Below are 26,764 nucleotides of genomic sequence, written 5' to 3'. Positions count from 1 at the left end.
TTTTTGAAAGGACTATAACCTTATTTTCTCTGTCAAATTACTGTTCAATGAACCATGACCACAAGTGTTCTGGTCACTGGTAAAATGGCTTCTGCTGCAATCACCCCTGGCATGTGCCAGGATTCTGGTATTTATCAGGAAACAAAGACAGAGATTGCAATTTCATATTAGGTTATTCTTATTGCAGGCCAAATCTTTATGATTTTATGACCTATCAAAACAAACAAAAAAAAAAACAAACAAACAAAAAAAAAACCAAAAAAAAAACCACCTGGTACATCCCAGGGCTATCCTACACATGCACATATGCATGTAATTCATTAATGAGCCTATTAATTAAAAGGCCAGAAAAATACAAGTAATTTTTTACTTTGTATGCATAATCTGCTAAAGAGTATTTAAGTAAGCTTAGTCTTCAAAAAACCCCAAAATTATTGTCTATATTGCTGTCTTCTCATTATGAACAGGTGTTCCAACTTCCTGAGTAATGAATTTAGGAATTCCTTAACAAAGTACCTGGCCACTTTGGAGCTCAGTAAGCAGAACTGATAGGGCAGCATTGTATTAAAGAAAATCTCATCATATTTTTTAAGAAATTCAAATATTAGCATAATGTAGATGAAAAAATTATGCAATTGTGGTATTTCACATTTCCATTCCATATCTTCTACTCATACAATTTCAAGAAATCCTTTATTCAGGCAAAGAAGTTACTTTTATACTTGTCCTCCCCTAAAATAACATAACTTCCTTTTATTACTACCTTTTATCAAGAATTTCTAATTTAATTCTTTTATGGTATCAGGAACCCAGGAAAACTAACCAGCTTTTATCAACTGCTAATGGTTTCTTATTACAAAAAATTTCTATAGGAAATGCAAGTTCACATTTTAAAACAGACACACGACTCCAGCTAGGAGAGAAAAGGAAGAGAAAAGGTCATTTTTGTGCCAGTGGGTTGCCATAGCAAGTTAACTCCTGTCCACAGACCAAGGAGCAGGTTCAGACACCAGCTCTGGCTTTGGGGCACACAGGAGCTGCCACTGCTGCTGCTCAAGAGCCAAATGGAGCATGAACACAAGAACAACACTGGAAGGCAGGACCTAAATTGCTCTGCACGGATCACCTCTGTGACACACACACTGCATTAGGAGTGAGAATCATGCTTTTTTTTCCTTTATCACTTTGACCAGTTGTCCTACACTACTGGTTTCAGATGTCACTGTTTTTACTGGACAGTTTAAAGACCAAATTTTTATTAGATGAACTTGAGGCCGCTGCTGAAACTAAAAACACCTTGTATTTGTCACGCTACTGACTTTCTTCAAAATGCTATTTAATTAGGTTCATTTGAAAGGGGCCACCACAACCAGAAGTTTACAGACCTTCTGCCTCAAGTGAATTATCACTGCACTCTAACTACTGTGAATGCAATCTCCTAAAACAGTTAATGGCAGCTAGTGCCAAATACTGCTCACTTTGGACAATGCTCTGATGTTTATATTTTAACATTTCACTTTTTACACCTCATCTTTCTCATAGATTAGATGAGCAGCAGTAACAGCTGAACATTTAAAAATATTTGCTTAGTAACTTCATACTGTGCTCTTTTCAATCTCCACTCCAGGAGAAAGTCACAAAGTAAAACTTACTGTTTCTTAAATTAAAAAGCAAATAGATGTCCCATTTTCCACCTTTCCTCTAAAGTGAGGGTGTTCTGTAAAAGAGAACATAAAAACAGGCTCTATACAATAGACCAAAGCAGTGAGAAGTGGGTTTTTACTTTGACAAGGCTCTGGCCAAGGGAAGCAGGAGATAAGGGTACAGCACTTGCAAAGCCCCCAAATCCAGCAGAAAGGAAGAAGGTCATTTGTGGGCACACAGTGATGGGCAGAGGCAGGCAGGGCTCCAGCCTCACCTGCTGCTCTGACACTCTCACAGCACAGGATGCTCACTGCAGTGACCAGCTGAAGAAGGTGAAGGCAAAGTCAGCACCGGAGCAGCAGAGCCTGAGCAGCTCTGCCAGCACCATCAGCAGAGGCAGCAAAGCTACAAGGGAACAACAACCACAACCTCACCTGAGGGACAGGGACAATGACATGTGCTTAACACAGTCAGGCTGCAGGTGAAGCTATTTCTAGAAGCAAAATTTTGGAGATTAGTACTTAAATGTCAAGCCTTAACCTTTCCTTCCTTTTTTTTTTTTTTTTTTTTTTTTTTTAGTACAGTCAAGTCTCTTAGGACTTCAACATAAAATCACCATATTGTGTCCAAGCCCACAAGCTCACATCAACAGAAATTATGAGAGCTACCACAAACACTCAGGTGATTGAAGACAGCGTCACTGTTCCCAGCACTGGTGGATCTCAATGGCAAGTGGGAGAGCACAGAAACAAAGACACTCCCAACATCACTTAAACCTTTTTGTATCACTTTCCTGTAAGGCCACACTGTGACCACGGCCAGCAGAAGATCAGTTGCCACAAAGCCAGCAGAAGAGGACTGAGCAACATCAACTGTTTAGGTATGATTTCCCAAGAATTTGCACACAGAAAATATTCTCTTCAAAACTCCTTCTTAAACAACCAAACAATCACAGGTCTCAAGCTGTTTGCAGCATAATTACAGCCCGCTGGTTAATTCAAATTTGTTTTCCACAAAAACAAAGCAATATTTGGCTCAGTCACTGCTATAAAGCTTTTGTTCCTAACAGCATTTAATCTCTCTGGGAGCCTTAGCATCACATCCACATTTATCTGTTTGACAAAGGGTTTGCATTCATTGAGCCATTCGTAGCTTAAATCTGCAGACTTGCATTGTTTAATGATGCTAAATTAGAAACAGTTCACTAATGACTTTTTGCCAAACTTGGAGTTTGTCTGTTGATTCCTGCTATTAGAAACAGAAAAAGCAAGGAAATACATATTTTGTGGCTTTTCTACATAAGGAGAACTATTTTATTCCCTTAATGTTAAAAAAGGTAAAATAGAAGAGTCAGAGTTTCACAGTTCAGGCTGGACTAACACTGCATGTATTTTCTGCTCTTTTTAATTGGTCTTAAGTACCCAAGAGTTAAATAAGAATTTTGACCAGGCAGCTTAATACATCCTGTGTATTACAAAACACAAAACCCATTCTGCACGCACCAGCAGATGACAGTTGTACCTCATGTATCCTTAGTTTCCACACACAGAAATTAGTAAATTAAAATGAGTAAATTAACAGAATGGCTCCTCAGAAACAAATTTAAGGCTAAAGAGGCACCTGCACATTCAATATTTGGCCAAAGACCACATATCCCACTGTGTTCCTGTAACCAAATAAGGAACTACTCCTCTCAAGAGTGTCAGAGGTTTTTTCCCCTATATAATGGTCAGAATAATTCTGATACCTTAAAAGTCAATAAGATTCTGACTTTGAGGTTTGGGTCCTAATCTATCATTCCTCCTGCTCTGTCACTTCTCACAGATGTTTCAGCATTCCGGTATTGCCCTCTGTCTGTAGAGGGCCATTAATTACTTTCAATTGTAAAATATTTTTCCCCTATGTGATAAAACATTTAGATCTATGCACGCCAGATAAGAGGGGCATGTGACTTGTTCATCCCATGAAAAACCACAATTGCAATTTAGACTTCGATACAATCTTTGTATCAATGATACAATGGACAGCAGCAACATAGATGCACACTTCCACTTTAGTGTGATAGCTACATATTATTACACCAAATTATTACCATTTAGAACAAGCAACTATTATTTTAAAACCCAAATATTCACCAATCCTTTTTTGAAAATCCATAGGTAGCCCCATCCAAATGTCAACAGAAAATACCACTTAACACTAGAAAAGTCAATGAGTAGAATGTGACTGGAGAACAAGATTTTTTGCCTTGACAAAGAAATAATGGCAAAAACAACAAAACTGGCAGAACTGACATGCTGGCAGAACAGGCTAAGTAACATATTCTGGATAATTCAATAAAGATGTTTTACCGTGTCACAACACAATGTCAATATTGCAACATCCTGCTGTGTAAGGAGAAGTGTGTAATTTTAGGGACCTGTAGGCCACATCATCCCCTATAAAATCTCCTCAGAAAAAACAGCAGGCCCGGGAGACTTCATGATAAACAAGTTGGAGGTTTTTTCTCATTTTTCTCAGTTTATTACAGCAATGAAATTTCACATTTCAAACTTAGAATAATCTATTGAAATACCTATTATATAAAGAGCAGAAGAAATACCAACAGGCACAAAGGAGAACTCCATACACAAAATTTCTCGGATTAAACGCAGCCTCCTACTAACATGATGCAAGCCCCTTCTACTCCCCACTCACCCAGTTCATCTTTTTGCATGTATTGTCAGATCAGTTTAAAACATATTTGAGGCGATCTGCACATTGACTTCCAACATGTTGAAGTTTGAAATGTCTAGGAAGCAATGTCATAAAATAGAAATGTTGCCGAAGACAGGAGCGTGTGAATATTGAGTAGCCTGTCAAATGCTCAGGAGCCCAACAAAAGGGTTCATTTCCTAAAAATGACCATTGAAGGCAGCATACATATATAGGGTGGTCTCACCAAAGAGAACTAACACAAGTGGTCAGATGCATTACACACACACACCTTTTCCCATTTAAGTATATATCACTGGATAGGATAAATTCAAAAAGCTCATTGTAGAGCAAAGCAGATTGTTGGAAGAAGACACAAAAGCATTAACCTGTATAACCAATATAAGCAGCTAACACTAATGCTGCATACTCCAGAGTATTAAGAATTTATTCTACCTTTCTGCAAAGCAACTGATTTCCATTAGAGCAAAGCATTTCCTATCAGACGAATTTCATAACCACACGACTCAGGATAGACTCTGTAGTAAACCCTTTGATAACAATACATTTGTAATATCACATGTGTTTATTTCTCCTAATGTTAGTCAGTAATTTATGAAAACACATGCAAAGGATAGTTTCCATTTAATACCATTCCATGTGAAAGGATAGAAGGCACTAAGATTACAAGTGGATTATTCTGAAATAAGAATGCTTTTATTTTACTTATCTTTAAAACTGGCACGCAGGTGACTAAAATCACTTAATTGAACATTTAACTTTCTAAAAACCAGCTAAGAATATTCTTGCATGACATAACCTTAGCAGAACAATCCTCTGTAAAATATTTTTGCATTATTGAATTCTTTGTAGATGTTCATCATAGCACTTTAATCTCCTGAGTTTCCAAAAATATCTCTTCCATTTGTATTAATGGAAGATGTGCACAATTTAAAAAAAAATACATTACCGGCGTGAATAAGAAAGAATTCTCTTAGTTCTTAATGCATGAGATACCGGGCACCATGAACAAGAAGTGGGACCCATGTTCCTTCATGCCTCAAAGCTGTTAAATATAATTCAGGACTACTCCTCACCTCACTGTAGTAGTGCTTTAATTCTTAACTTCTGCTTATGTCAGTCACTGTTGCTTTTTGTTTTTAAACATTTGGCAGTCATGTTAAATAACAGCCATGATGCCATGGGACATCACTTTTTCAAGTGTTATTCACTCTCTGTGCTATTCACTTTCTCCTTTCCTCTTATTCCCTTGCTGAAACTGTCCACCTAATATATGAAGTCACGTAGGTCTCTCTGCACAGTCAACACAACCACAAATATGAATATGATTTGACTAGTGGTGCATAAACTTGCTGTAACAGCTTTCACAATGTTTGACAAACAGCATCTATATTCTAAACCCCAGCAAAATAAGTGCCACAAAAGAAAATGCAGCCTGACAAAGGCGTGTGCAAGTACCCACAGCTGCATTCCTAACTCATGCACTCAGCCAGCTGCACTACACCTTCAGATATTGGCACATGCCAGTCTTCCAAGTCTAATAGTGCTTGATTTTCCCTAAGCAATGTCACTGGATCTCTCCACCTTGGGCAAAGTTCAAGCTACTCTGGATCAGTTTCAGCAGCAGCCACGGAAGGTGTGCCTTCCTCATCCCTTCACCCTCTGTATAACGTGAAGAGTTACCTCTTTGCAGTCAGGATGTCCTGAAAATATCCCTAATAAATAACTGGTGGTATAGAAATCCCCCAGCCAAGAGGCAGCAAGCCCCTGCTGCTCCTCCCCATTGCCAGGAAAGGGGCACCAGCTCCTGCGAACCAAGCAGAATTCCCAGTGACAGAAGCACATCCTCACCTACAAACTGATCCCACCTCAGCTTCTGCAGGTCCTTCATGTCAGCTTCTGCCCAGCCACAAGTTCCCCAAAGCACAGAACTCTGTGAGACAATCTCTTCACACTCATCTTCCCCCATCAGCAGCTACCACAAACTTCCCAAGCAGACACTGAGCTAAGCCTGCACAGCTGCAGGACAGCCAACACTTTGCAGTGGCACTTTGTACACTGGTGCTTCAGCCAAGAAGCCAAACCTGCTCACAATCACCAGCCCCAGCATTTTGAGACAGGGAAACCAAGGCAGACTTCAGCTATCGGGCACACAGCCCAAAAAAACTCTAATAAAATCTATACATCCTGATCATCAGTTTAATCTCTAGATATGTCGCTTGTAAATCATAAGCAGGATGAAGTTTTTAAAGCTAAGGTCAACTTCATTAGAAGAACCTGAAAAACTGGAATTTCATTTTAAATGCAAGGGAAAAAAGGCCAAACAAAACACTTTTAAGACCTTCCTACTTTGCATTCCAAACTACACTAAACCCCTTATTTCGTAAGATTTAGATGTCAAGTATCAAAGGGATTAAAAGCTCAATCATACCTTTGTATACCCTAGATCCAAAATATGAACAAAGTGTTCATCTGTGAATTATAGAGCTTTATGGCCATTTATTTTACATCAATACATGTTCCATTTCACACACCACTTATTCCTCAACCCTTTACTCAAAACATAAACTCTTTGCCAGTGTGCAGAGTACTATTTACAACAGAAGTTATAAATATGAATATGAAAAGCATCAGATTATATAAAACAGTATCAAATTTACTGTTATCTCTACAATGAAAGTAATTAATCTGATCACCTACTTTACTGGCCAACCCAAGATTTTTTAATTAGTTGATTATATTGCCTAATAAAGTAGGTGCCATTTTGTAATGTTTCTCATTCTTTATAATAAAATATATGAATAATTTTAGTGTTAGATATACAAATCCTCCTAATGCCAAGTCTGTGTGCCAATAAAGAAATGTCTCCATAAACATTGAGATACATTGACTCATTATCAAGAGATGATTAAGGCTGCTGATCACATATTTCTCATGCTCCACATAAGCTCAGCATCATATAGTTTAAACATGATCACTAAACCTGCTTGTACTTTCAACACACTGAGATAATCAGCCACACGATCCCCATCACAAAGGCTGGAGCATTCTCAGGGCTAAGATTAGCACTTTAAAGGCAACACACAAAAGAAATGCTCCCTCTCAGCAGCAGAGACATCAGACTGGGCTAGTTCTGATTTTTCTTGCATTTAAGACCACTACAGTTTAAAAACAACAGCATAAGATAAAACACTAATGACACTGTTTCCCTGAAATAGGTTCAAATGTCTCACAACTCTTACTATCTTGATACTTTCCTTATATTTAAGTCATATTTTTAACAACTCAGAATAGGTAGCAATTTATAGGAAACAGCTTCCCTTTTGGTAGCCTTAAGTATATTTGATGCTTCCCATAAAAACCCTGAAGCACATCCACACCTTGCCATAGATGAATTAATCTCAAAAGCAGAGGTTTTGTACAGGCAGGTTGGTTCCCCACCTTTCTGTTCCTGAGAACAATAGTGACCCTGCACATGGCGCTGCATCCTTTCAGCCCCACCATAACAATGCCACGCTCAGCAACAATTAAAAATACATTTAGAGGACCTGTGCACCTCTCTCTTACATCTTGTACCTACTGTAGCTGTAGCAAAAGCCTATCTGTAAGCAGACAATACAAGCTTAAAAGTACTAATATTGTAGGTATTAGGCAGGAATTCTATTGGAAAATAGTAGCCTTTACAGCAATTTCCAGATAGAAAAGTCACCTACACTGCTACCTGTGAATTTTAAAGCAACTCTTCCTCTGTTTGGAAGAGCTGCTTCCTTAAATAAAGCAGAAGGAATTCAGTACCCTGAGCTTAGTTTTATTTCAGGGAAAGAAAAAAAGCCACCTGTATATGCTAACATAGAACTCACAGCAACAAAAGGTGAACAAAAGCTGCATCAGGATTTGGCAAGACAAAGGCACATTGTGAAGCTACTTTACACTGACAACCTGTATAACTACGTAAGTATTCAGATATGAATGATTCAAATTTATTTTATAAGCTTTTATTGTAACTTTTTATGAAGACATTCAATTTGTATTAAGGCTAAGACTTTAAGGAATAAAACAAGACCAAAGCAGGATGATTTCACCTCTACAAGAACTCACACGAACAAAAGTGCAATACAATACAGCAGGTGATTTCAAGCTCAATTTCCAAATGAAATAGTCAGGAGAAGAAAACGTTCACATATACACTATATAGAAAGCCTGCCAGCCTCAAAGCTTGTTATTTCAAGATCAGCTCTACAAATTAACACCACCACAAACTTTTCAAATGAACATACACAGTATCATTATGAATAGAGCTTAATCTGCACAATTTCTCTACGTTTCAACAAAAAGGGAAAGACTTGACACGACATCCATCAAGAAACATCCAGGATAAAATCGGGAGGGGGTTCTACATAGCAAACAAGAAAAAATTCTGAGTGCCAATGTCATTTAATATGTATCAGGGTATTTTGCCACAGGGTAGTCTCACAAAAAGAATTCCCACCTTATTATCCTCATTTCTCTCACTTACATGTATGCTGGAGAAAGTGGCGATGACCTGGATGTTTTAAGCACAGGAACTGGGAATTTCCAGATAGCAGGAGAGCTCGTTTTCCATTTCAATGGCATGTTGTCACCACGGTACTACAATAACAGTAAACAGCGTTTCCATAACAGACTACCAACTAGGACTTCCATTCCACACACTACTGACACAGCAGTGGCTGCTGCTAAGAACAAGGAAATGATTCTGCCAATGCCCTTAAACCGATGCTTCCAATCTGTAAAACAGGGCTGTAAGGCATCTCCTTTTAAATCCTGCTGTCCCCTAAAGCAATATGATGATTCTATCCTTCTAACTCAACAATAGTGCCACCTCGTTAGGGAAGCACTGACTGCAGTATATGTTAAGAAAAAAAAGAAACGACTGCACTCTGCACACCAGCATAATGCAGCTTTATTTAATAAAAGCAGCTAATTTTTAAAGTACTGTTTCTGATGCTATTGTTCTACCTTAACAGGGACACTGCAGCACTGTACTATATTCTCTTCCTATTAACCTCATTTCTGACCAATGGAAGCAGAAAAAAAAAATGGGTTTCATATGAAAATGAAACAACATACCTACTCAGAATACACTTGTCATCCTCTGAACATTCTTCTTTTGAGCTGCAACAATACAAATGGGATATAAATCTCAGCATAGCCTTAGGCCACGGCTAATAGAGATCAGTGACTAAATTCAGCAGCCTGTTTTCCTCCTGTGCAAGCTCTGACCAAACAATACAAGAATGCCATTATGGAAAAAGCCCATTGCAAAAATCAGTCCTTCTAATCCATAGCTAGGAAGACAAAATAAAGCAGAAATCGCTGCAGGTTTCTGCATGCTCTTCTAATAGCTTCTGCTTCAGGATGCTCTCATTTTCCTATTCTCATTTCCAAGGAGGAAGAGCAAAATCTCATGCATTTTACAACATGATATGGGAACACAAATATCACTCTGTCTTCTGCAGTAGAGAAGCAGAGACGAGCAGGCTGTTAATAGCAGCCTTTGTAGGAACGCTATCAACAATCTAATTCTCAACGCCCCCCAGCAGCTCCCAAATTGCCTCCAGAGCTGACGAAGCAGATGGGGCCACGCCGGTCCCCAGCAGGGACAGCTCCGCAGCCCAGGGCTCTGCCTGGTGACCTCCCGGGGCTGACGACAGCGGGCAGCAGGGAAGGAAAGCGATTAAAAAGGGACTGGGGAATTTAACAGCATCTTATGCAGAAGCAGAGCATGTTTCTAGGGAAGAGAAGGCAGAGATTCTGCTATACTGATTACCTTACAGGGAAAAATGCATCACGTCGAATGTATCGCCACAGCAGACCAAATCAACACTAAGATATTTAGTCTGCAGATTTCAGAATAGTCTCTGTACAGCATGACAATTTTTCTATTCATCAGGACAGCTTAATCCTCTCATTAAAAAGCCAACACCCTGTCACGCTACTTAGCAATAAAGAATTGAACCAGGAGCTATTTCTATAAATGTCTATAAATTTATTCATTCTAGTGACATTTAACAACACTCTGATAGGGTTCTGTAACGGTGAAACATTTTAAGTTTCACTGTTACAAAATGTTTTTCACAATGTAAATTCAATTTTGGGATGAAATCATCAGGGAATAATTGCTGCTCCTGATCACCATTATTGAAAATAGTTTTGGGCAAGCTGTTACCAAATTCAAAGGCAAGGAATTAAAACAACACAGGACAACCTCACTTAAAACCAGATGCACCCTTTGGACAAACAATTGAGGGCCTCTTACCCACTTCTCTGAAATTCTAAATTACAAATGAGCAGCATTAACCCAGGCAACAAATTTCACAGGAACTGAGATGCTGAAGAGACACCACTGGGTATGACAATAGTGTTTATATGGTGTGACTATTAAGAAACAAAGTCCTGCAAAAACATCAATGCAGTTTTATCACAGTCATACTTTTAGCAAAAGAATTCAAGTATTTACATGCCAACAGGCAGGCCTGGCTACACACTTGGTCAACACTGTGTCCAGTCTCAAACACACACAACACCAGACTACTACATTGTGCCAGCTCTGCACTCAAAGTCTAGAAATCAGGTTGAAAGATGTTAGATAGCAGCTTTTATAATCACAAAGTAAAATAAAAATCATTAATTTGCATTCACGCACTCAGCTTTGCTTTTGCATTCACCATTATACAGAAAGTGTTTTAAAATACTAAAAGCAAACACAGTTACTCCCTTCCTCCCACCGAGTGCAGCCAACTGGTAACTGCTTGTAAAGCCTCTGCCTCCACTGCTCCACCACCCTCAAGGAGATCTTCACATGTTTTATTTATTAAGAGCAGCATGACTAATTTAAAAAAAAAAAGAATGAGGTTAAAGACAATCAATGGACCCCTTTTTCAGAAGTAACTCCTGAAATACTCTTTTGATCAGTAAAATAAAATCCAACTCAAGCCATAAAGTCATTCCCAAGCATTGACTGACATTGAAGTCAATCCAGACAGGCACAGAAATCAGAGTTACTTCTCACTTTTGACCCCAACAAGATCATTAACCCTGGAGGGCAACATGAGTCCTCAAATACCTGCTCTCCTTTGTGTCCCACTTACTTTGTCACTTACTCTACAAACAACATAAAACCTTAGCAGAAAAAACAGTAAAGAATTTTTTTAAAGTACAGGAATTCCAAGCACTGCCAACCAAATACCCTCCCAAAGTCCAGCATAAACTACTCCATCTAACAGCCCATGTACAAAATCCAGAATTTAAGAAAGCAGCAGTGCCAGGTACTCTAAAAATAGGGAAATACTTGTCACTTGCTTAAGAACAACCATGTGAGAAATGAATCACCTATCCTCACATAAGGGGAAAAAAATAAATCAAATCCCATTTTCTTCCTGACAGTCACAGATTGGTTGCATATTCAGAAGGAAAATACTATTATTATGTATTTTATGCTTTGCATCAACTATTCCTAAGTCAACAGAACATCTCAGTATATAATTCTGATATTTTAATTAAGACTTCAAAATAACATTTTAGCTGCACATTTAAATATATGGGAAAAGTAATCTGATCTCCTGGAGTGTGTTATACCACTGAATACACATTTTTCTGTTCTCATATTACATAAATTTGCCACTCATCTTCAAATGAAGGATTCTGGGGGCCAAAAGCAGCATTACACCTCTGTGCAGAATACTCCTTGCTGAGAAAATATTTCCCAGTGAAGTGCTCTGAAAACATATCAACTTGGCACACAAATTGAGGATGTGCTTTAAATTTAAAATTCCTAAGAGCTGAAAATCCCATGATAACTGCACAGATTAAATATAATTTTGGGACCATTCGAGGGGCTTTTCTGTAATTTTCCACAAGCATGTTCACATTCAAAATTAAAAGCATCTACTATTTATAACTTGCTTGAAGTTATATTCTACTTATTATCCAAGTATGCCACACATCCTTAATTCTGTGTACAAAAGATGAGAAAGTGTTTGGCGTTTAAGCAGCTATTTTCATGTTCGTGTTTACAAAGCTGCACTGAGCACAGACAAGTAACTGAGAGAGTATCACGAATTTCTGCACAAAACTCAGCCATAAAGGAAAGGAACAGGTGGCACAAGAATAAAAGTAAATAATGGCACCAAAGGCAAGATCCCAAGGTGCCACTTTACAGAGCTGAGACATTAGGAGAGGCCAGAAGCTCCTGGCTTTGGCTGAACAGCAGTGCAGCTCTGATCCCACAGAGTGAACACTGAAAAGTGCTTGTGATTAGAGAGGAAAGCATTTCCTCACCCTCTCCCTCCATCCCTGCACCTACATCCTGCTCCACTATTGACCAACAAGCGAAATTGGGCCCCAATGAGAAGAGCTGAGAACAGCATCACTCAGCAAGCACATGACCAAATCACACACAGGGCACTGATCACAGCATCTTTTCTTCTTCCCTGATTTCCAGAGCAGCAACACAGCTAAAACCACATTCCTTGTGACTCTCTTCCTTTTCTGGGGATATCCTCTTCCTTCCTTTGAATGCTAAGCTGCTGCCTCGTTGTGTCACACACAGCAACTGTCAACACATTGTCCTCTTACAGCCCACTGTGTTCACAGTTCTGGGGCATCTGTGCATCCAACAAAACTTTTAAACCATCTCTGCATTTCCCATAAGATTTCTCTTCACAGTTGTTCAAAAAGAAGAAAAAAGCACAGGCAGAAATCTGTAGCAGAGCCCAGGCAATATAAAACTGTTCTAGTCTGAAAGTATTTATTCTGAGCCTTTGAATGCCACCTGAATTTTTGTATGAAAACCAAGCAGAATAAAAGTCAAATTCTAGAGATGTTCTGGATTTTTTATCAATTTGCACAGACAATGAGTTTAGCCTTTTTTCCTCTGTTCTTAAACTGTTAAAAGCAAAACTGAAAAAAATACTTGCTCAGTCAAGTGATTTGCTGAGGTTAAAAAATTGCTGTTCCACTTTAACGGGCTACTTACCTGTCTCCTTTTATTCATCTCTTAGGTGTCAGAGGAACTGAAAGCACTAGGTGAAAAGTAGGGTTATGCTACATCACAACTTTCTCAAGTCTTCCAAACCCTTCCTAGCATGACCTGAAAAGTCTTCTCACTTCCAGAACCTCAGGCTTCTTAAGCTTTCCAGAAAGAAAAACAGCCAAAGCTACAGTGACAGTGTGATGTACATCTCCCATTTTCAGCTAGAAATGTAGACAACAGAAAGGTCTTAATATTTGTGTCATAAACTATTTCCTACTGATAGAGTGTTTATGTAAGAGAAGATGCCACACTCAGCAACAAGAAAAACACCTTAAAATGGTAGTGGTTAGACCAGTAAACATATTCAAACTTCTGAGATTCTTTTTCCCCACACCTGTGTTCTAAAAATTCATTAATACAAAAGCATGTTTCCATTTTAAAATGCACATTTGTTATGGGATAAAATCCCTGGTTTATGATAGTAGTAGCAGCAGAACTCACTCCAAACTGATGGCAGAAAATCAGTTTCACATAGGGAGGAATCTTTTCTCTCATCTTTTCTATATCTTCTGACCACCAGCCTGCTGAGCTGATGTATCCTACACCACACAAGAGCATTTTGATACAGGAGAAAATAAAGCAGAACCCCCCAAAATCCAGCAAAATATTCCCAGAGGCATGGAGCTCAAATGCAGCACTCATTTCAATATCCAAATCATTTCAGCAATTTAAATATGGCTGCAAAGGCACAATCTAGAAACTGAAGAGGAACAAATAAGGATGTGTAACATTTCTCTACAGGTTCCCAAAAAACTGGCTGTGTGATAATTTAATTGGTTCCTTACTCAGCTCTTTCCACTTCACTTGGGTGCTTCTCATGCCTCTACCTCTGGCTTTTCAGTCTATTAAACTGCAGCTGTTCCAATTACTGGAAGAGAATAATTAAAAGATGGTGTTGACAGTACTGCCCTATACATGAGTCAGTTAATTAATACAATTTCTTTGACCATATATCTCAAAACATTCATACCAAAATTGATAGGAAGGGAAAACAAATCTTTGCCTAAGGAGGAATCCAAAGGAAACCACTGCAGTCACATCTGCAGTCCTCTCACAGCAGCACTGAAACATTCCCCAAATACTGAAGAATAGAAGAAGATTGGCAATATGCACCTGGCAATGCTTTTACTGAAATGGCAACTTTTCTAGAAACATCAGAAGTTTTACTAAGAAATCTTACTAAATCTTACAGAGAAACAGTCTTTGAATTAGTTATTTTAAATTTCATTAAGAAATTAGCTTTAAAACTGCTAAAGACAGTTCTGACAATAACACCTGTACTCTGACTTGCTACCTGCTATAGTCTCAAATTTTTTTTATAACTGGGGATGAAAAAGCCCTCAGACATCAGATATAAATTACAGCAGCTTTTAGAAGCAGTTGTACTGTAGCCATCAAGGTGCATGTGATGGATAATAAATGGATCCATCCATAATCTCATCTCATAAATGGATCAGAGATGCTTACAAAGTAGTTACTACCAAATAAATTTAATTCTTTTAAACTGGGATGACTGCTCATGGAACAAGGAGCAATCATAAAGAAGTGAGATAAACTGGGTTTGCAGCCAACCTCTCCTGCTGTCAAAATGCTGTAAGTAGTGCAGGTTCCTGTCTCTATGGCAATATGTGGGACCCTTTCTCAAATAGGAAAAAAAATCCACAAATCTTTAAATATTAAGTTAAGCAGTCAGGGCATCTCCTATGTGTTTAACATGAAGTCCTACAGTTTTCTATCCCCTCACTCAGCATTTTTTCCTGTATAAATGAAGAAACTGCTGCAGTAACATTTTAGGATGCATCAATTCAGTGAAAATTATTATACATAAATATACATATGCATACTATATATATGGGATTGCTTATATAGCATGTGTGTGCATATATATATATATACACACACATACATACACAGACACGATATATGGACATATATTATTTATATACATATTTGACAAATACACATTACTCTGCATCTGACACAGCCACTTCCCCTTCCCTTCCATACACCTCAGATAGGAGAGATTCAAATTCTCATTTTATTTTCAGACTATCAAAGTTCTTCAGCAAACCCAAGATGCTGAGAAGGAATCATGTTGAGAAATTAGTTTCTCCATTTCACACATTCTTCAAATGTCCATAACCCCGGTCTTTGCATCATTCATAAATGAAAAAAAAATCTTATAGTCCAAGTTTGAAATGTATGAAATTATTCAGCAACAGCAAACATTCAAAAAAACTCATGCCATTTCCTATAAGGTCACAATCAACTATTTTAAAAACTATTTAAGTAAAATAATTTTGCTCAGATCTTAAGTCAGGTTCTCAAAAACTTGCAGGAAAAGGAAAACAAGAAATGCACAAATTCGGTCCCTGTAGTATTCACACTTTAAATATTTGGAAGCATTTATTTATTAAAATATTAAAGCCTGTCTCAGGTATATTTGGTAGCTACAAAAAGTCTCAGAAATATTTCTAATATTCTGAAGTGTGTGTTTCTTACCATGAAAGTGGGTTTTATTTTATGCCACTTATAGATGTCTTGCATTTTCTTGTGTGTATTCTTGAAGAGAGATTTTTCTAAAATTGAGGTAAGATTTGTCAAGATGCACTGTTAACTTAATTACAAGACACAGGTTATAATATAAAAAAACAAAACCAGCTTTACTTGGGTAAATTACTGTTATGTAAAATTTATTAGGTAAAATAAGGTCTTGAAACACTTAGTAGGAGGTAAAACCAAAGTGAGCTAATGAAGGTTTCCAATTTTTGATCTAAGTCCTTGTACTCTACTGACAGCACACCACTAAGAAGAAATGCTTTTGAATTAGCACCAATTTATTCAGAGAAGTTGGCTCATCTTCCCCAGGTGATTATATTTAATAAATCAACACAGAAAACTGAATGCACAGTCACAGCAGCCAGACTGACCCTGCTGAAGATAATTGTCTGAAGCAACAGTTATTTCTATTAGGTCAAACTGTGAACTACAAAGAATTTATTTCTAAACAACTTCTCCACAGCTGTTATAGTCTGCTGGCTGCTCAATTTATTTTAGTAAAGTATGCCTAAACGCATTTACGCATCAGACTCAAATGCTGCAAATATATTAAACAATTTAGTAATGGAACAGAAGCCAGGACTGAGCACCAGCCATGAACAACTTCAGTATTTCCTGCACCACAGACAGCAAACTGCAAACTACAGGTGGCATGTGTTGGGTAATGGTTTTTGGAAATATTCTTAAAGTGAAAGTTTGTGGGCTTTTTCTTTCATTCTTGCATTGTTTACGTGGAATCTCTTAGTCCTCTTGCATTCTCTAAATCCTACCATCTTTATCCACTGGAGTGTGTTTTTGTGGTCCTGCACACCCACAGAAAGTATCCCTGAGGAAAGGAGCAAAAGAGCAGGTGTGGGGAGTCAAGAACAAAGCCTTTACCACTGCTCGTTGTGTGCTTCTGTAAGGACTCAGTTTCCTTAAAAGCCAAAAATACAAACTTTTCCACAACACAGGAATTCCTACTGCACTGTCACCTCTGATGTCCCCACTGTGCACACTCCTGACACCTCTATCCAAAGACCAGAATTCCTCAGAAAGACTGACAGAGAATGAGATTGAAAAGGTTTCAAGATGCTGATGCTTCAAGTGCAGGTTGTCAGAAATCATTGCGTGCAGCCTGGGAGCCATAAAAATTGCAGCATGCATCTTCCAGGATGCCATGGCCACTGCACTGCAGCTGCCTGGATCCCTTCAAGGAGCCACAAAAGCTGCAATCAATTTAATTACCCACCTTTAGATACTCTGAAGCATATTAGACACAAATTTTTACTAAATAGCAATTTGATCTTAAAGTTCAGCTTGCCTTCACACAGGAACATGTGAAAGTCTAAAGCCGCAAAAAGTTCAATTTCAAATTTGTCACTAATGTTAATTGTTTATGGCTAGTGTTAATTTCTCACATTCAGTGAGAGAAAAAACAGTGTTATTTCTCTACACTAGAAAAAGTTTCAGAACCACAGATTATTTCAAATAAATGCCATGAGAACAGGTGAAATTAGTACCAAAACCAGAACAGGTAACAGGGAAGTGGGGAAAAGAGAGTATTGTACTAAATTTTCATTGTACAATCAATGAGTGTATTCATGACACAGAACTAGCCCCATCCTAGGGGTCATCAACATTTTAAAAACACTTGCAACTTTCAAAATGCATACCTTGCTTACATTTAGATTTTTCCAGAAGACAAAAAAACATGATCACAAAAACATTTCTTCATATGAACTCATTCCATTTCCCTGAAATACACTACTATGTTCTACTTCTAAATAACTAAATGTCAAAACTCCTGTGTAATAATTAAATTATAGACAGAAAAATTACAAACTGCTTTCATCTTTAGCAGCTCTGAGAACATAAATTTAAGGAAAATTCCACATTTCCTAGGCAAAGTTTTGAAAAATGCCAGTTACTTGTTTCAAATATATTATGGTGGGCAAACATACGAGCTATTAATTCATTTCCAAAAACAGATTTAAAGTTTTAAAATATTCACTTAGCAGACTGGAAGAACTCTGCAATTGCGATACCCCTATTTAGTGGCAATCTGGATAATTTAGGATCAAATGAGGACACGCTGCTTTGCATAAAATAATTGTACATAGCAAGAAAAGTACAAGCTGATTTTAGAAAGGCCCATGGAAGAATGGCAATCTTATTTGTATTTTTAAAACTATTTAAATGAAATACTTTCAAGTCTTATTATTACAAACCTTTTTTTATATAACTTCAGACATCTGACTCATATTCAAAAGTGCAGTTCAGTGCTTTCACCAGTATCCATGTAGCAGCTTTTACAGGTCATTTTACCAGCACTCCACACACTCCTGACAGTTTCCTACATCTTTATTGAGAAATGTGGCCACATCTCTTTACCTGGCAAAGTCCCCTTCATAAACAGCCCCCTTAGAATTGAAAACAAATCAGTGAAGCTCAGAGAAGACTGCAGAGGTGGGTGGGAGGCTCAGCCCAGTGAAAGCCACCAGCAGCACAGCTGCATCACTCCATCCCACCCACATCATCTGGCCAGGAAAAAAAAGGGTCTAAATTCTGCAAATAACTCCAGGCTCCTATGCAAAACAGTCACATCCTTCTCATCTGTGCTGCTCTAGTGAATCACAGCAGGCTCAGGAGAGATCACATTGGAGAAAAAAAAATCAATAGAAGTGCATGGTGTAGAGGTCCTTGGGGTGAAATAGGACCGCACAGCTGTGATGCATGAAGACACAGTGCAAGAGTCAGCTAAACCAAGAAATGTCTGTATTTCAGCACCTTCTGCAGCTGCAGTAGTGTACTTTTCTACAGCTGAAGATGTCTTTTTGAAGCATACATAGAGAACACCAAGCAACCAGGATAACTTTGAGCTGGGACAAGCCCTTCACTGAAATAGTTTTAAGTAAGGCAGTTGTAATTCAGGGCTTTGTCTGCCAGAGGGAGCTGAAGGAAAGTGAAAAAATCCCACGCATCTCATCCTTCAAAAGTTTCAGGGCTGTCCTAGATGTTACAATTAAGGATTCTAACAAAAAGGGGGTTTAATGTAAAATCCACCCCAGCTGTGTCTGCACAGGGCACCCCTGCACCGACCCCACTACCAAACCCTGCCCAGTGCCCTCACTCTAGGAGTGAGTCTCTCTACATTGAATGGAAAGAATACCTCCATTTAAAGTTTATTTAACTACTTTTTGATCAACACCATGGTGGAGATGACTGCTCCAGAGACAGACAAATAAGGAAAGCATCAAATGAGATGGTATCTAACACCTTCTTATACCAATAAATGCAGGGCAACACTGCACAAAGACCAAGCTTCCAGTTAGAACAAGACACATATTATCTGAAAATAGATTGCCATTAAAAGCCTCATTGGTCTTTTTTGCACACTCTTTTCACATACTGCTTCCAACCCCTAATGGTGGTACACCTAAAAATCTGCCTGTGGTTAGAGGTGCTACCACACAAAACTATAATTTATATGTTACCATACCAATAACTTAATTTTTTTATAGCACTTGCTAAAGAGCTCAAAAGAAACAGGAATTGGTCTCATTTCACAAATTGATAAAGCAAGCTATTCAAACAATGCATTCATGGGAAACTGGGATTCTGTAAAACAGCTCAGGGAAGAATTTCACTGCACACATACTGGATAAGCCCTTTCTTCCCTCCTGCACTTTTAGGTAAACTACTTCCACCTTCAAAAACTTAACTTATAAAAACCTGTACACAAGGGTTTTGCAGTTTGAAAAACAAAAAAAGGCAGATGGGTATACCTTTAAATAATTTTTTAAATGCTAAGGTCTAAGCTGATCCAGCTATCCTTAGATCAAAATTCCACCAACAGCTTTAAAATCAACGCAGTAGCATTGTGTGCTTTTCTTGCAATCAGAATGCTTTTAGGAAAACCAGCTGTGCCACCTTCTGGAATTCACAAGAACTACACACCAAATATTTTAATAATTCCCATTTTAAATGGGAAAAAAACCCCAGTACAAACAGAAAACTCACTTTATCTATGAAAACAAATGAAAAATACTACTTTTTTATGCTTTGGTTGATCTGTGCAACATGATAGCTAGGACTAGCTAGATTGGACTAGTTTGTACCCAGCCTTGAAGTCCTAAGGCTGTACTACCCAGGAGATGGATTTGATGGTCCTTAGCGGTAACTTCCAACTGAGGATATTCTGTGACACCTACAGACAAACACAGCATCCTTCCCACACATTATCTGGTCTGAGACATGAGCTATTCTGCTCTTTGTCCCATCTTACCAGCTGCAGCAAAGAACTGGGAAAGGCAGAGAGTGAAAAGGATGAGAAAACCTGTGGAATGACTTCTGTACAAAAATTAACTTTCAGATTTGACTTAACAGCATGGAGAGCAGAGAGGAAAGAAGAAATACATTCAGAGTATATAGTGTCACAAAAAGCATGGGAAATGTGGGGTCCTGATTCACCTGCTCTCCAACACAATAAAGAGAAAGCTTTACATGAAACTAGCAGATGTTTGGTATGGAAAAAGAAATGAAACAGAGGAAATGTCTTCAAGAAACATACTGCAGCTATCCCACCAGCAGCAGCTCTTCAATAACTGTTTATTACAACACAGATTCACTGAGGCAAAATGAGAAAACAGTTCAAAACAGAAGTGGTTGTACCCAGTGCCCATAGGTGACTCCAGCACTCACAAGGCCAGCAAGCAAACTTCTCCACCTTACCTCCCACTACCAAAGCATCCCTAATTCTGCAGTGGAACACACACATGGACACACATGGTTATGTAAAAACAACTGGAAATCCCCTTCCTCCTATATTACACCTGGATCTATGTAATTAACTCTGTACTGGTAAAAAACACAAGGGAAGATGAGTTTAAGCTATGACTTCAAGACGTTTTTGATCATTTCCAATCTATGCCTTCAATATAAAATTGTTTCCAGATGTCAAATTCCCACCAACAGGATCTGGAGCAGAAAAGGTTTCAGTGAAGGAAGAATGAAGGCACAGAATTAGGTATGAAATAACATTAACAAATTAAGTGAACAACTGACTCCAAAGTGTGTCAACTGCTACCACACACTCCTCCCAAGACAAATATTTAGTGATTCTCCCATCTTAGACAATCCCTGACACAGCAAGTAGGTATTTCTGACTAATTTTCTGCTGTAACTTAGAACTACAAAATGCAACTATATGAATTTAAAATAGAATTTGGAAGTTTGGTGTAGGAATCAAACCCAAGACCATGCTAAGTCACTGTACAAACAGCAGAAAAAAGGTAAGACAGCTGAAACACAAGGACATCTATTTGCATGCTGACAAACCTGTGCAAACTTCTGCATATTCTTTCAGCCATGTTTACTCAGCTCTCTGCAGTATGTGTCCCATGGTATAATCATTTTCTGGATCTCTAAACAAAGCAAAACTTATATTAATCAAAGCTTTGCTTTGACATGTTCTTCCTAGTGCAGGATATTTTACTCCTTCTGAAGTTTGGCATTTTCATTTACTGGAGATGCTGAAATTACAATTTTGCCCACACAAGACAGAATGATAATACACAGGAGGGTATACAACACCATGAGAAATACAAAACATGATTTTCATCATAAGCAACACCATAAATCATGCTGCAAATAATATCTTACTTGCCTGAAAGATTTTATAAGAACCTCTGAGATAACTAATATAACAGCAAAGTTGCCCAATAATAGCTCAGGAGAATCATGAGAGTAACTCAGAGCAGGCAGGATGTGACTGCAACCCCCTGAACAAAGTCTTGCTGCATATTGCACAAAATGTTGCCAGGAAAATGCAATGCCATAATACCACATAACTAACTGTTAAAATACTTTTTTTTAAAAAACCATGCACTAACCTCAGCCATGTGTGAGCTTCTCCTGCCTCCCTGTGTATCTACAGATGAGTAGATTCCTGCAATTTACTACAGCATTTCTTCACTCACTTGGAACACTGATTCTAAATTTCAAACCCTATACTGAAAGCAACATTGGTGTCTAGAGATCCAAAGGCAATCTCAAAGGAGCTCAGTACTTTCATGACAGTAAAATCCTTGAGAGCTGAAGCTTCAGAGGCCTTTGAACAGCCTATACTGAAAACATGAAAAGAAGAAAAGATTAATTCTGGGGACACGTGGGAAATCTCTGCTGAGACAAACATACATTACTGCAAAAGCACAGGATACAGTGGTCAGATTAGGAAGGGAGGAAGGCAGGAAGGGAGGGCAGTAAACCAGATATTTATTCAGTAGGATCAGTACTGAACTCAAAGCAAAATGCAGTTGGTAGCTTAAGATAAGATGAACATTTGCCACAAGAGTTTCTGTAAACACTGAAATCAAAACTGTTCAGTGAATAATAAACCTCTGCAGGGAAACCAAGAGTTACAGCAACTATGAACCCAGGAGTTTTACATAAACACTGCTACAGAAGACTGTTCTTTCTTTAGTGCTTCTCATCAGATTTCTGTGAACTTGTGTTCTGGCTCATATCCTGAATCAAGCAACAACATGCACAAACATACCTTCTTCTGTTTGAGTCTTTCACTTAAACAGAAACATAAGCAAACTACTGACACCTTGCTGTCAAAAAAGCAGCTGCTGAGGAGAAGTTTCTAAAACTTTGTCATGTTTTGCTGGATCTTGAAATAAATGTCCATTCAAGGACATTTTTTTTTTTGCTGTGGGAAAGGGGATGTGCAGATGGCACTAATCAAAGACTGATTTATTTAAAGGAAAAGGCCTATTTGAAGACTACCAAGTATTTTAAATAATTACATTCAATAAATAGTTAAGAAGATTTTCAGTCATTCTATCAGGCACCTGTGTGTAAATAACTAAATACAGGATTTGTAGATAAGCAGCCTATTTATAATTTTTTTTTATCAACACCCTAGAACAACTCACAAGGCCCAGTGTGACTAAGCTTTTACTTCAGGGCTCTAATCTGATGAAAGTCTACAAAATCCAAAGGGCAAAACTAAAATTAACTAAAATTATTGAGCCTTAGCCTTCTGGTGTTGAATGTACAAATTCTTTTGCACAGCAAATCCCAGCAATGTGATTCAGTTCATTTACCCTGCTCCTGAGTTCTGCATCAGTGTCTAACCCAGTTCACTGGCTGGAGAACAAGGCCATTGCTGTTCTCCAGAGCTCATTACTCCTGCAGCAGGAGCAGCAGAGGGATGGCTGCTCCCACTGCACAGCCAGCCAGCAGCATCACATAATTACTCCTCATAGCCCAAGCCTGTGCCACACCCCAGTGCAGAGCAGCAATGAAAAGGATTTCCTGCTGCCAATGACAGACCAGGGATGTCCTGGCCAGGGCCCTGAGCAAAGCCCAACACAGACAACTTGTACTTTGCTGGATGGGCCAAGCTCTAATTATCTGAAAACAGAACTGAGCAGAGTCACATTGGTGCTCTAATTACCGGGAGACAGAACAAGAGAGGAGAAAATCTGGCTGTGGGAGCACAGAGGAACCCAGACAAAGGCAAAGATGCTGCTCCAGCCAGAGAGAGCAGCTTGACAAAGCCTGCAAACTCCTCTGCTGCAGCTCTGGTGCTCTGCTGCTCTCCCACATTGCTCTGACTCACTCCAGGCACATCAATTTCAGCAACAGCAAACAGGGCTTTGCTCCTTGTCCAGCTGGGCTGCCAGGGACTTGCTGACTTGTTGATACATGACCTCTGTGCTCTTTGGGACAACAGAAGCAAAATGAGATTTAACACATTCTCCTTAAATTAAGTTCCCTCCTGGATCCCTTTCTGATCCACCTCCACCTACCTGGCTGTCAGCTTAGATTCAGCCACCCTGTAACAGGTGAGCTGGAGCAGAAGAATGAAAGCAGAATTCAGGAATTTGGAACAGGGTGGCCGTATGCTGGAAATGTTTGGAATCCAACATGATGGAGCTGGATGTGAAAACACAGCTTGGGAAAATAGGAGATTAGCAAGATGCTCAAGTTTCAGCAATGCCATAGGAAGGTCAGGCATAAATATACACAGAATATTGTGACAAGGCAGAAGAGCAGTAGTTATAGCTGGAGCTTTTCTGAGACAGACATGGACATTTTAGCAGTGCAGTGTTATGTTCCATTATTAAATTTACCATTATCTGCAGGAATCATACTGATGTCTGGATTTCAGAGTGTTTATTTATGGGATGGAAGTCCCCAGCCTGTAGAACACACTGTTTTAAAAACTGAGCTGTTTCCCTGAACAGCCTTCACTGGTCCTGCAGGATACCTGTATAATACCTCTCATGATCACATAAAAACTTAGTAGTTGCTTCAACTTTCATTCTCCAGGACTGAACATTAATGCAAATATAACCCAACACTTCTCATTATTACAAGATGTCCTTAACAACATTAGCAAGCTTAAGGTGCAGCTCATTAAAACAGATCAGTTTCAGATGCAAAACTGATCTCTCCATACAACGAGCACAAGCAAGACTGTTTTTCCAGCAGAGTCTCCACCACTGTGTGATTATTTTCCAAGATATGACTGATTTTGCATCCAAGTGAACTGCAACCTGAATCAGAGATATCCCAGATGTCCAATGACAATGGAATAATGGGAAATGTATTACCAAGCTGCACACAGGAATATACACAGGCAGAACACCTCTAGCATAAAAGAAGAGTAGAATGACTTATTTTTGAAACAACAGGAGTAATTTTTGAATGTTTTGTACATTATCAATTTAAGAACTATGCCAGTCTGTACCCAGAAGTGATACACACAGTTTAAATATGAGGTCACAATCAATAAATTACATCCAGACAAAAAGACACCATACTCTCTCTCAAAGGGACAATGCCATATACACCATGAGAGTAGATTATTTTAGATTTAGGAATTTAAAGCACCTTATCATAAGCACAAAGTTGCTTTGGTTAAAGCCCTTCTTTTTAACTTGATGCATTCAAATAAACAGCAAACAGAGCAGGGAAACAATTACTCATAACTTACAACCACCACTCATCAGGAGAACAACTATAACCAGCAGACAACCACCCACCCAAGTGACAGAAGACAGAGAGAGGAAACAAAAGGGAAAGTGACATTCAGCATGAGATCACACCACACTGCTAACAGGTGCCATCAGATGGAGAACTTTCCAAAGTCAGCTTTCCAGAAAAAACCTGCTTACAGTATGCTGAACATCCTACAAGCCAGCCAGACCTTCCAAGCAGTCAGGGCAGTTTGCAAGCTCACCTGTCCCAGGAAAAGCAGCAGCTGACCTCCTTGGAATGAAATATGAACTATTTTAGATCCACACCTCTCTGCCTCCCACATGAAGTTCAAGTTGCAAACAGTTCCTGTGCAAAAGGCACTGGCTCACAAACCACACACTGAAGCTGCCCTTGCACAGATGGCAGGACCCACAGACATTTCTAGAGGAAACTGAACTGCATTTAACCCAGAAATATACCCAAACCAAAACCCAGCTTCTAAATATGAAACAGAATGTTTCTGCTTTGAACCACTAGTCTGTCTTCACGAAAAAAAGAAAAAACAGGAATACACTTGTGTCACGTTTCAACAAATTCATTAAGCCTGGATGTTAATTTCTAGTCACAGAAGAGGAACTTGAGCATTTTTATCAAATATTCCATCACAAAGAAAACATTACTTTTACCTAGCCAATCTTGAAAACATTACAGATACTTTCTTTTAATGCAAGTTAACAATAAAGCTACGAGTATTCACTCTACCAATTCCTAGGTCATTTTAGTGGTTGGTTGAAAATAAAGATTACTTGGAGAGCTAAAAGCATTTACAGGAGAAAAACTTTTTACTGAAGAGGTTAATTCTTCCACTGAGATTAAGAAACCTTTACCCCTTAACAAGCATAAACACTGTCACACACACCATACTGAGACCAGATGTAACAAAAACCAGTGCCCAATAAATACAATAAGTTTGTCATTGCCTTAAAAATATTCACTGAATTTTTTTCTAGTTGTTTACCTTCTTATTTTAATTCTTACACTAATATATTAAAAAGGCTTCACATCATAATCCCAACATTCACATTTTGAATGGCAATGGACTTCTAAAGTATTTAAGTGCACATGCCTGGGAACAAAGGACAAAATCATGAACCTAGTGAGGAATGAAAGCACTTAAAACATCACTGCTATGAACACAGAGATGTGTTCATCTGCTAAATAAAATGAAGTACAAAAGAGTAACTTGAAGGAAATAGGACTGAGTAGGTACTGGTTGGGATTACTAGAGACTGGAAGTTTTCAGAGATGGAGAGAACACATACATAAGAACTCTGGTCTAAGGAAAGCTTTTATAACTTTTTTTTCTTCAGAGTTTCACAGAATTATTCATTAAAGAGCCATTTTCCACACTAAGCAGAAACGTGACTGACCAAAACACTGCTAAGGGGTTGTGTGCACTCAGAGTGCAAGTCTGAAAAGTGAAATTTGAAACTGAATATGCTCAAATCACCATAAATGCATCCAGCAGACAAAAGGCACTTGTGTGCCTGCTTTGGGGGAAAAAAAAAAGTCAGAAAATATATTGCTTCTAATCCAAGATCAAACCTATAAGGAAAATCCACCCGGAAGCAGCGAGCAGCATACCAATGAGTTTGGTCATTCTTCAAGGCTGATTCAGCTGCTGCCAAAACATAACTTCAGTAATTTCAACTGTTGTCCTATGAATTATCTATTTAGACTGAGACAAAAGTACACTAAATCAGTCAATGAAATTACAGAATCTATTAAGATTTCTTCACT

General features: G+C 38.5%; 1 protein-coding gene across 7 annotated transcripts in view; it reads right to left on the bottom strand.

Moving 5' to 3' along the window:
- KLHL13 (kelch like family member 13) overlaps window positions 1-26,764 on the bottom strand; it is a 76,423-nt gene that overhangs the window by 24,621 nt on the left and 25,038 nt on the right. The window contains exons 1-2 of one of the 7 annotated variants that reach the window (XM_005484415.3): window positions 9,469-10,044; window positions 8,876-8,988 (exon numbers count right to left, since the gene is read on the bottom strand). The exons of 5 other annotated variants lie outside the window; for them this stretch is intronic. In XM_005484415.3, coding sequence (XP_005484472.1) covers window positions 8,876-8,973 — 98 coding nt within the window. In that variant the 5' untranslated portion in view covers window positions 8,974-8,988; window positions 9,469-10,044. Of the gene's footprint in view, window positions 1-8,875; window positions 8,989-9,468; window positions 10,046-26,764 lie in introns of those variants that run through there. One more of the 7 variants, XM_005484416.4, reaches the window with a different exon arrangement.

The sequence above is a fragment of the Zonotrichia albicollis genome, chromosome 14 (genome assembly GCF_047830755.1).
Source record: "Zonotrichia albicollis isolate bZonAlb1 chromosome 14, bZonAlb1.hap1, whole genome shotgun sequence".
In the NCBI taxonomy this organism is placed as follows: Eukaryota; Metazoa; Chordata; class Aves; order Passeriformes; family Passerellidae; genus Zonotrichia; species Zonotrichia albicollis.
This window is presented reverse-complemented; position numbering and strand designations above follow the sequence as displayed.